This window comes from Haplochromis burtoni, unplaced genomic scaffold, assembly GCF_018398535.1.
Source record: "Haplochromis burtoni strain Fernald_Lab_line unplaced genomic scaffold, NCSU_Asbu1 Contig_485, whole genome shotgun sequence".
Lineage (NCBI taxonomy): Eukaryota > Metazoa > Chordata > Actinopteri > Cichliformes > Cichlidae > Haplochromis > Haplochromis burtoni.
Genome location: NW_024582846.1, coordinates 360,444 through 371,970, shown reverse-complemented (window position 1 = coordinate 371,970; position 11,527 = coordinate 360,444). Strand labels below are relative to the sequence as shown.

Below are 11,527 nucleotides of genomic sequence, written 5' to 3'. Positions count from 1 at the left end.
CTGGTGGAAACTGGTAGCTTCTGGAAAGAGCACGTACATAAGGTTTGATATTGAATCAAGCAATTAGTTTTGATGGTTAGGGGGAGAGTTCAGGGTTTAAGGTGGAAAGACTCACAAGTGTAAATGTGAGTGTATGTTTACATCCTTTGAATGTGCGCTCAAATGGTTTTCAGCAATTCTCTCAAAAATGTCCAATGCTGTGCTGCATGTCCCATCGATGGTTTTATAACTTTTTGTAACTGGTATCCTCTCAGCACACACACACACCCAACAGAGGTCCCAAGATGTTTTCCATTTTGTGACGCTCCAATGAAGAAGCGCTCTGGCTTCACAAGTCAGTACGCAAAAAGAAAACAATCTGTGAAGACTTTGAGAAATTCAAAACATCTAAAATTATGATTACTGCAAATTACATGGAAAAAATTGAGAGCAAGTACGCACACGCCTAAAGATAAAAATATGTTTTAAGAAGAGTTGTCATTGTCCTGAAGACCAGTGACTCTCATTGTTTCTCTCCACCTACTCTGTCCCAGGTTCAGTGGTTGGTTTGAGGTTTTGAGAAGCATGCGTCTCAGCAGCTGCAGTGGTTATTGACACAACTGTGTTGTCTCATCACCATTGCAGTATTTAAGACCGGATTGTCCTCTCCAACATCACCAGATTGTTCAGCTTCCCACAGTGGTATTGTGGGGCTCCGCTTACTTATTTTGTTATGATCAACTCATGCAGGCCATTGTGTTCAAATGTTTACCTTGTCTGGCCTTCATCTTTATAAAACCTCTGGCGTTGCCTCCCTGCCTTTTGCTTTGAGTCTTAAATCAGTTTGCTTTGGATTGGATTTTAAAGTAGACATGCATATCAAAAGACAGCTGCGAGCATTTTATTGATATCATTTCACAATTATTCATACTTTTGGAAATAATTTCTCTATTTTGGGCATATATTGTAGTTTTGTATTTATAGTGTATTATGGTTTGATGTCATTGCATTTTCTCAATGTAATTGAAATCTAGCACTAACTATAAACTCCATGTGCAGCACATCAGTTTCATGCTCTGTATTAGAACTGTGTTAAACTCCATCTGTGAACTGTGTAGACATTTTTGATACATGACTCAGACCAGAGGAAAGATCAATAATGTTGTTAGTGTTGGGGAAAGAGATACTAATTATATTTGCACTGACCTCCGAACTCACCAGCAACTGTCTGATGTGGATGATAGGGTGCAAGTGTGTTTGAAAGCAGTTTATTGTTTCTTCTTTTTTTGTATCATTAATATTTCTGTTAAAATGGGTTTGTACCTGCTTAAAAGACCAGTCCTTTCAAAAATTTTCAAAAGACCATTCACATGGTACGTTCAACCTTAAATGGCTTCCCCTCAAGCATTATTGCAGCATGACTTCATATCCCACTTTGAGCCTTGCAACAAATGACATTTTCCTAAATGATAGACACTATCTCCACCAGACTCCCAGTAGTCACAGTGTGTCTTTGCCTTGACCATCTGCATACTGCAGGGCCAAGTCATGACTGTCCCTTAAAAACAAAAATAGTTAATACATACAGTACTACACCAGTATACAAGACAACCCAGCAAAGATTTGTCTTCTATTGCCACAGTGAATTTCTTTAGACCTACTGTTGCTTCTTTTTCATTAACATTTGAGTTCAAATGTTTTTGCCCATACAGTGCTGTGCTAAAGTCTTGAGGCCTTTTCTTTTGTGCCTGTAAAATATTGCTAAAGACCAAAATTACACTTTCAGTGTTATGCAAAGTGCAAGTAATATTTTTTCATTTTTTGTAAATGACGACTGTTGGGTGTGCTGGTCCTCTCCATATCCTAGTGATAGTCCTAGAGGTTTACACATGAAACGTCATAAATGTTGTAGGTAAATTATTGGCATCTTTTCCACATTACGTACGTAGTGAAGAAGTCAGAGAACCTTGATGCATCTTATCTGGACCTATTAGAGCAGTAGTACCACCAGGTGGTATACTGCATCCACTGCAGCATAAATTGCACAATAGAGGGATTTTTGTTCATACCAAAAAAAAAAATGCATTAGTTATCAGTTATTATCAGTTATTTATTCATGTCATATATGTTTATATACGTCATTAAATGTATTTTTATTGCATTTTAAGATTAGTATCATATATTTGAAACATGAGCTCAATGTAAGTGCTCATTTTACAGAAAAATGAGCATTTATTATTATTACCTAACATTTTAAATCATTGAGTTGGTTAGGAGGAAACTAATCTTAACAACATCTGTTCATTTTGGAGTCAATTACAACAGCCTATAATAGCTATAATATATTATGGTGTGTTTGCACCCAAAGTGATCATGTACAAGTAAAGGTAATAGTTTTTGCAATTAACGTTAATGGGAAATCCAATATTTTACAGGAACAGCCTATGATTAAAGAAATAACAATTATAAACACTGTAGTAAATGCAATGCTTTTATGAGCCGCATAACGTTTTTATTTTGAAAAAGCTGACCGGAAAGAAACTGCTATTCTTGGTAGGTACGTAATGCTCTTGACGTAATGCGTAATGCTGCCACTGACTGCATCTTCCTCCCAAACCAAAGACTGCCAAAGAAGCTGATTTTACTCGGCTTACAATAAGTCTCTAGTCCTGTATTTGTTCATTTTTAAGTGATGTAGAATGGCGTCTGGCTTTGGGAAGATAGTCGTTGGTACCTATGTGGAGATAAAACGCAGCGATGGTAAGTTTCACCCTGTCTATTTATTTTTCCCGTCGCGATGTGTAAGTTGTTTGGGGATCTTTGTTGCTGCGCTGCTGTTGAATATAGCAACCGTTGTTTCTGGCTGCAGAGCGTAACGCTAGCTGCAGGTTCATATTAGTTGTCAGGGCGGAGAGTTTCAGCACGGCCTAAGCCTTTGAATGGGCGCCTTACCTTTGTTAGCATGCCCATTCAGAAGATATTTCCCGATACCTCTAGATTCTTATCATTAGATAACAACAAATGTCTTTGATTGGAATTTAGCAAGCATACAAACATTAACTCTAGCGCCACCTAGTCTCTTAAATTATTTATTATAACAGGGAATTCAAAATTATAATTAGCCAAGCTAGCGGGATTGCTAACCCGGTTAGCTTAGCTAACTAACGTAGACGGCAAGATTAGCGTTAGCTTATGGCTAGCCAAAGGCTGTGTGCTGTTTCCCGGCTTCACACAGCAGTGGCTCTGCAGTAAAATCGGTTTCGTTAACATGCACTTTGGTTTTTGGTTATATTTTATCCCCGCTTTCTTTCATTGTTAGCTTATTAAATGCTCTGTCAATAAACCGAACCGCTAGTTGTTATGGAAACCCTTTTGAGGTCTAAAATCCTGTATTAATATTGTCTTTTATCACGGTCATTTGCCATAAAAATACATTTGTAATAAGAGCATATACGTAGGCCATTTTTTTTTATAACTCTTTCCTTTATTTCCTCTATTACTCTTGGTATTGCATGGGTCATAAAAGATGATAGTGTTTTATTTAATAGAGGCAATGCCAAGGATATATAATTGTAGATGGTGTAACCTTAAATATGAGGCACCTACTGATGCCCTCGGTTTTCTGTAGTGGTACTACAAATGTAGCCATAATAGCTTACAAAAAAAGGGGGGTTAAACTGCATTCACATGAGCTGAAGTTGTTTCTGAAGGCTAGCAGATGAGTAGACCGAGAAAAGGGAGAGGCTGGTTGTTGTATGACTCTCCTTTCTGTGAATGCCAGCTTTATTCTTGCTGCTCTGTGTAGTTGTTCGGCATTGCTTCAGGGCTATAGAGCCAAAGATGACACAGAAGTTTGTGTCATTCCTGCTGGTCCTTTTGGGACTTTGCTACACCCAGTGAAATTGTTTTGCAACAAACCCTCAAACAGCACCAATCTTCTACACAAAGCACACGGGAATAAGCTTGAAAGCTAGTGCCAGAGGTGTGCTGCAGCCACTGGTGCTGGTTAGTATCAGTGGTAATGTCACTAAATCCATAATCTCTGTCCTAAGATCAAGAGTGAGATGTGAACTAGATGCACAGCAGGGCTGCAGAAAGAACCAGTTCTGTCTGTCTGGTGTTGTATCCAGAGCAGGGATTGCCCTCTCCCTCTCTCTCTGGGGACTGGTTCAGATTCAAGCCAGATTCATGCTATTAGCCACCACCCCATCTGTTGCAGCCGGCTCCCTCTGTTCTGCCAGGACTCACTCGCTCCCTCTGTGTTTTTTCCATTTCATAGTTATTCTTGTTGAGAGCTAGGTCTTATAGAAAATAATTAGGAGCAGTTTAATTAGACTACCTCCAGTCATCAGAGGATGATGTGTGCACCTTTAAAGGTATTATACTCTTAATTGTTCCTGGATATCAATATTGAGTATTAATTTTTGCGCTTTCCTCTTTTCTTTTTATCTTTTTTGTTTGTTTGTTTGTTTGTTTGTTTGTTTTTAAGTAAAATATTATGGTTTGGCATTTTATATATTTTAAAGTCTTTCAGAGCAGAGTGGAGTACCGGAGAGGCAAGGGTCTGTGTGGTGTTTGTACACTACATCATTTTTTTCTGAATGTCTGCCATGTTGATATGGTTTCATTAATAGGTGTCTCTGGTTCTGTGGGTGAAAACGATGCTTTGAGGGTTTTGTTTATTCCACAGGCTTAGCAGAACTAGAGCACCCCATTTTAAGCCCCTTCTGCTCCTGGGAGGTGTCAGTGTACCCATTCAGCAAGGTTTTAGTAAAAAAGTGGGGCACTTGATGGGGGATTCAGTAAAACAAGCCCGGTTGTGACTTGGTATTTCAGCTCTTTTAAGTCTAAGGATACAGTGTATGTCTGTGAGGAAGATGTAGGCAGCCGTTAGAGTTTATTAAAGTCTGGGGGGGAAATAAATATTCCCGTCTTTGGCAAGGTCAGAGAGTACAGCTGCACAATAGCTCATGTGGATCTTGTAGATGTACAGTGTCTGGACGTATGCTGTGTCCTTGAAACCTGTCCGTTTGGGTCTGTAGCTTTGCAGAAAGAACGGTAGGATAGTTTCCAGTTAAGGAAATTTGTCACTTCTCGATTATTAAAAGGCATGTCTGCCTTGCCATTTGAAAGTAAATGTAATAACAAAAATAATAATTTTACTTTTAATTAAATCAATAAATCGTTTTTTAATACCTATGCTGTTAGTACTTTAAAACATGCGTTTCTGGGTACAAGAGGTTACACAAGCTCCTGATGTTCAGTGTTGTGTTTAGTGCCATTTACTGCTATTGAGGTTCAGTTTACATAGTTCCTTCCACTGCTAACAGCAAATGTCTACAAGCAGCACCATTGCTTAGCCTCTTCATGGGAAATGTCTTGTACTGTTGCATTATGGGTTCATCATGACTGCCTCTCTTGGCATTTGCACTCACTATAAGGCTTAGTTAAACAGTCTCGTCTGATAGCAGAAAAGACGAATTGCTGGCATTTTACAGTGAAGATCCAACTGTTTGCTCATTGACACAACAAACATCTTGCAAAGTTAGCAGACTTGGGAGGAAAGTGATCACTTCATCAGTTTCAGCAGGATCATATGACAGTTACACTGCCTTAGAGTGTTATTCTTGTGTTTGTGGGTTGTTATGAATGAGCCTAAAACAAGCCTTGTCCTTATTATATCTGAACCTAATGACCTGTGTAAAATTGACATTTAGAGTGAGACGAACTTTATCCACTCAACCCCTAGTACCTGTTGAGCATTGTGTCATTTAGCTGTCACTTTAATGTAACAGATCTACCCCTTTTATAATAGTATAGTTCAAGGACTTCGGTTTGATATTTATTGGGCATTTTTTATAACAGTATGTATAATAGTAGGGAGGTCTGGCCATTAATAGGTGTATTGTACTGTATTTTAAGAGAACTTCTAACTGGAGATGTGGTGTTCATGGGTGATTAAAATAACAATTTGGCTGATGATTGATTTGGAGGGGGAGGGGGTTGTTGCTATTTATTTCCTCCTTTGTGTCTGGGAAATAAATACATCTCCATCTCTGTAAATAAAAACAGAATAGTGTGTTTATGTATCATTTAATCCATTCATTTTCTTAACCACTTATCCACTGAGGTCAGCGTTAGGGGTGGATCTATCCCAGCTGTCGCAGTGTGAGAGGCAAACTAGACCCTAAACAGGTTGTATCGCAGGGCCAGCACAGAGAGACAGACCAGCAAACACTCACAGTTGGACTTGGACTCACTGCAGTCGCTCTCAGAGATTGTTAGAGGCTCATAAATAATTGCTGTGTAATTTATAAATGCAGACAGACAGTCTGAATGAGTCTTTGTCAATGAGCACAACTCAAGGGGACTCGGCTTAACTGGCTGCCAGTTGATTGTATTCTGGTGATATTCCTGTAGATCAGGAAGGTTACTGAGACCAACTTTAATAATTATATGTGAATTTCTTCCTATGTAGACAGCATTTTTTGATGATTCATCACAGCTAATTACTTTATTATCAGAAACTGATTGGATGTAATTGCTTGCTTGATCCCATTCAGTCACAGGCTGATAGCATGCTGACTCGGTCTTTTTGGCACCATTTATGGCCAGGCTTCACTGACAGTGTTGGTGTGCTTGACAATCTCATTTTGCAGCAAAAAATAATAACTAAAGTGTACTTAATTGTGTTAACTTTTAATTTCATGGCCGCCTGCTTTATTTAACTTTGAGTTGAAAAACGGCCATAAATCAGAATATATATGTTACTGCAGTACTCAGCATGCTGAAAAATGTTAAAAATTGTCATTGTATCGTATCATTAATTAAGTAATGTGATAACATCGTGCGGTGTCTGTTGGTTACCACCTAAGTAGTACATGTATTGGGCTGCAGATTTTCTTGTGTAAAATTATATTGTTGTTGTTGCTATTATTATGTTTTAGATAATTATTGGTTATTTATAACCCCTTACATTCCATATTGTTTCATTTTTTAAATTTCAGATTTACATATTATAAAATAATAGGACATTTGTCTCGTTTTATCAAAGTAGTTTGGGCGAAGTTGTTCTCTTCTCTGCTGCTGTTACTTATGTACCAAGTAGTTTATTGAGTTTGATCGCGATGAAGCCACAGGAAGTCTGTGGTCGGTGGCTTGCTGCTTGACATTGGCAAAAGCAGGCAGCCGTTTTTTTCCAGGGTGGTTAGCAGGATGGAGCAGTGATTTGGAGAGCCATGCTTAGCACAGTTGTTTCCATAAATCCTCTGAGTGCTGCTACTCTTGGAGGTGTGACATTTAATGTCACATGTCTCTTCCCCCCAGTCACTGTATAATTTAGCTAGATTTTTTTTCAGAGTCTATCTTTCCAAAGACCAGTTTTTGTGGATGAATGTAGTTTGTGGTGGAAAGAGAGAGATCTGAGTTATTCTGTCTTTACAGCTGCCTCTTCTCTTATCTCCCCCCCTCTTCTATTGCTACTTCAATCATGAAACTGATCAATGATCAGCTGATCGTCTCTCTTGTTTGTTTATCGCCCACTTTGCGCCAGAAAGAGGAAACCAGCGGATGTCGCGCTAAACAACAGCAGCACGTTTAAGCTTGATCAGCTGTTGTTAGAATTTATTTAATATTAATTTCTAGTATCAGCTGATGTTTGCTGGAGCCACAGCTGTAAAGCTGCTGGTCATGATATCGGTTTGGATATCTGGTGAGAGGGAAACATGAAGATGAAACCAGGAGATGTCCTTACTGAATCATCAGAGCTGAACAGGTGATGGAGAAACAGGTTTACCTTTTAGGTGACATGAATGAGTTGAAGGGAAGTTATGAACTGTTTCTGAGAGACAAATAACACCAGGATCCTTTTTAGGTAGCTGACAGCTGGTAACTGTGCAGGGGCGGGTCTAGCAAAGTGTTGCCAGGGGCCAGGTAGGGCATTAAAGGGAAGGGGGGCACAAAGTTTTTATCTGACGTAAAATGTATAGAAATCATACATATACCAACAAGACTGTACATCACTGTCACAACAGCGTTTGTTTTCATTCAAAGGCTTTATGGCTTTAATACCTGGTGGGCCGGTCTGTAGTGAAAATGCCCGATTTTCTGTCCCAGTCCAGCCCTGCAGGTTAATACTGGCAGTGTCACCATGCCAGCTGACTGTATTTCATCATCAGCCAGTGTTGTTCTTTATACATCAATATTACCAAAGTTTACCATAAGGCAGCATATAAAGTATTTACTTGCTTTCAGGTTTTATTCAAATGTTAGTCTTTTCATTTGTTTCCCCACTTTTTTCCTGTTTCAAAATCAAACACCAGTTTGTGAGAAGATTATCTTCTTTTTTTTAACAGGCATTGGTTTTGCATTGGCATTGGCTAATTTGCCAATTGTATGTTAAAAATGTTCGTATTTTAATATTCAAAAATGTTTTTGCCCAAAACATATGTGCACTACATGTCAGTAAAAATACTATGCAAATATTGATGTCCTTGACTGCTGAATAAACACTGACTGATTGTATCTCTTGTACTTTATCAACGCAGTATCTAAAAACTTTGCACCGTAGTGGTTAAAATCTCATTCTAATAAGAGTTAAAAGCGCATTCGGTTATTAGGTTTACAGGGTTATTGAATTATGGTTAACGGTTGGTAGAATTTTTTTTTAACATTATCTGCCAATTACATCTGCCACCCTTCTCCAAATCTGTGCCCCTACCTGGCCCCCCCAACAAAAATTTTCTAGACACGCCACTGATGAAGATTAGAGCAGGGCGATATGGCCAAAAATATTTATCACGATATATATTTGAAAATTTGCGATAACGATATAACTGACGATATAATTGATGCGAGACAAAATACAACTCCACAACATTACTAGCGCAAAAAGACAACCTATCATTTATTTTCACTTAAACAAGAAGCTGGTTTTTATGTACATTAAAGCTTTATAAAAATGTAACAGTGCAAATGCAAATTCCTTGCTGAAAGTTTAACCAAAAGGCATTTCCAGTAGAAATGGGCTGACATATCCTGAGCATAACCATGTATAATATCCACTGAAGTTAAAAAGAGGTGCTTTGCAACATTAAACTGCAGTGTGCAGTACGTATTTTTCGGACCATAAGGTGCACGGGATTATAAGGCACATTAAGCGAAACAAAGCAGTCAGATAAATCAAACTTTATTAAACTCATTCTTCTTGCTTCCTCCACTTCTGTACCATTGATTCATTAATGTTGAATTCTCTGGCAGCTGCTCTATTCCCATGTTGTTGCAGTATATTAATGACTAACCTCGTATTGTGGATGGATTATCTCAGTTGTTCTCCTGACTGAAGTTTGGTCCGTTTACAGCATCCTGCCATGCGATTGCATTTGTCTCTAACCACGAGGAACCTTCACGTTAACTTTTATAAGTGGAAAAGTGTTAGTGTTCGTCCTCCAGCTTCACTGTTTATGTTATGCTAACATAGCTGTGTCGCTAGCGATCACGTAGCACATCATTATATACCAGCTAGCCCAACTTCAGTAACCCTACAAACGTCACTGCTGTTTAGTTTCCTGTCTTCATTTATGTTGGAAGTGATAGCAGAGCTGTACGTTTGATTTTTTTCAGAAATCTCTCAGTCAGAACATGCATATCATGCTTAGGTAACTAGCGAAACTAGCGAGCTAACTTCCGCTAGCTTCCTGCTAACTTCTAACTCCGTTAAATGTAATAAACTTTTGTTTTCATGGATGCCTGGAAGTTAAACTTCATAGTTACACCTGGTAAAGCAGCAATGCTGATCGTTTTATTAAAGATGAAAGAATTTAGACAGTTTTTAACTCTCTAGTGATGCTGCAGTGTTCTTTGACCTGAAGCATACGGAGTTTAGGACCCAGATTACTCCCAGATTTAAGGGCATCTTAGTCCGACAACGACGGCCGCTTGCATGTTCTGCAAAAAAATGTGCTTTGTCGTGTATCTGACGGACAAACACCAAACCAGTTCCACATCACTGAAGTTGCACCATTTTTACAAACCAATTCTGGTTCATCTGTTTCACTCAACAATCGGCCATGTGCGTATGAAAACAAAGGCACTGCGCATGCGCGTTTTACTCTCATTCTATCGCGATATTTCATTTTCCTATCGTTGCCTAACATTATACCGGTATTACCGTGAACGGTATAATATGGCCCAGCCCTAACCTATTTTCCATCGATAAAAGTTAACATGAGGTTCCTGATGGTTAGAGACAAATGCAATCGCATGGCAGGATGCAGTAAACGGACCAAACTTCAGTCAGGAGAACAACTGAGATAATCCATCCACAATACGAAGTTAGTCATTAATATACTGCAACAACATGGGAATAGAGCAGCTGCCATGAGAATAACATTAATGAATCAATGGTACAGAAGTGGAGGAAGCAAGAAGAATGAGTTTAATAAAGTTTGATTTATCTGACTGCTTTGTTTCGCTTAATGTGCCTTATAATCCCGTGCACCTTATGGTCCGAAAAATACGTATTCTTTATGGCACACTGCAGTTTAATGTTGCAAAGCACCTCTTTTTAACTTCAGTGGATATTATACATGGTTATGCTCAGGATATGTCAGCCCATTTCTACTGGAAATGCCTTTTGGTTAAACTTTCAGCAAGGAATTTGCATTTGCACTGTTAAATTTTTATATAGCTTTAATGAAAATAAAAAACAGCTGCTTGTTTAAGTGAAAATAAATGGATGTTTTTGTTTTGCGCTAGTAAAGTTGTAGGTGTAGTTGTATTTTGTCTCACATCAATTATATCGTTAGTTATATCGTTATCTCAAATTTTCAAATATATATCGTGATAAATATTTTTGGCCATATCGCCCTGCTCTACTGCGATATAGTGGGGGATGACTGTATACTGTTGGTAAACATCTGATCAGCAGTAGAATTTAAAAAAAAAAAAAAAGCTACATGTACATTTCCTGTTTAAATTCATGTCTATGTTTGGATTAGTTACTATTATCATTACTGCCTGTATGGAAGTTTTCTATAATAGCATGTGGCTGATTTCTCTGATAATAAAATGTGAAAGCATCTTGCCTGCTAATAACAAAACCAAATGAATTGTAGTATAAGTTTCTCTTGTAAGATAAGCTGTCATTGCACATGAACATGATACTTAAATCAATTAATAATTTAATTATATATCTATCCATCCAGCTGGGAGGTAATGACAACAACAACAAAAAAAACCTTTGTGTTTACAGGTGACAGATTACATGAACCACAATGAGTGTTCAGAAACTAAATTAGTTTTGAGGGCTGAAAGGGACCAAGTATAAAACCACTCTTGCATTTTAAAACTTTGTGATTTATTGTAAATCAATTTCAACTAATTTTTTTTTTTTATTTTTAGGGTGGGGGGTTGGGTTAACTTTGTTATTCTGTGTATTTTTGTGGCTGTTTGTATCCTCTATAAATGCACACAGGAATGGCTCAAATACTGGATGTCCACATCTTGCTAAATCACCAAAATTTTAAGGAAATAACGCTATCACAAGTGG

The 11,527-nt window shown here is 38.1% G+C and overlaps 1 protein-coding gene across 4 annotated transcripts in view; it reads left to right on the top strand.

The window, feature by feature from the left end:
* Positions 1–2,508: 2,508 nt before the first annotated feature.
* Positions 2,509–11,527, top strand: part of LOC102306495 (kinesin-like protein KIF2A) — a 37,344-nt gene continuing 28,325 nt past the window's right edge. For 3 of the 4 annotated variants that reach the window (XM_005947203.3, XM_042213827.1, XM_042213826.1), the window contains exon 1: positions 2,509–2,739. In XM_005947203.3, the coding sequence (XP_005947265.1) occupies positions 2,679–2,739 (61 nt within the window). In that variant the 5' untranslated portion in view covers positions 2,509–2,678. The remainder of the gene's footprint in view (positions 2,740–11,527) is intronic. The other variant, XM_005947205.3, reaches the window with a different exon arrangement.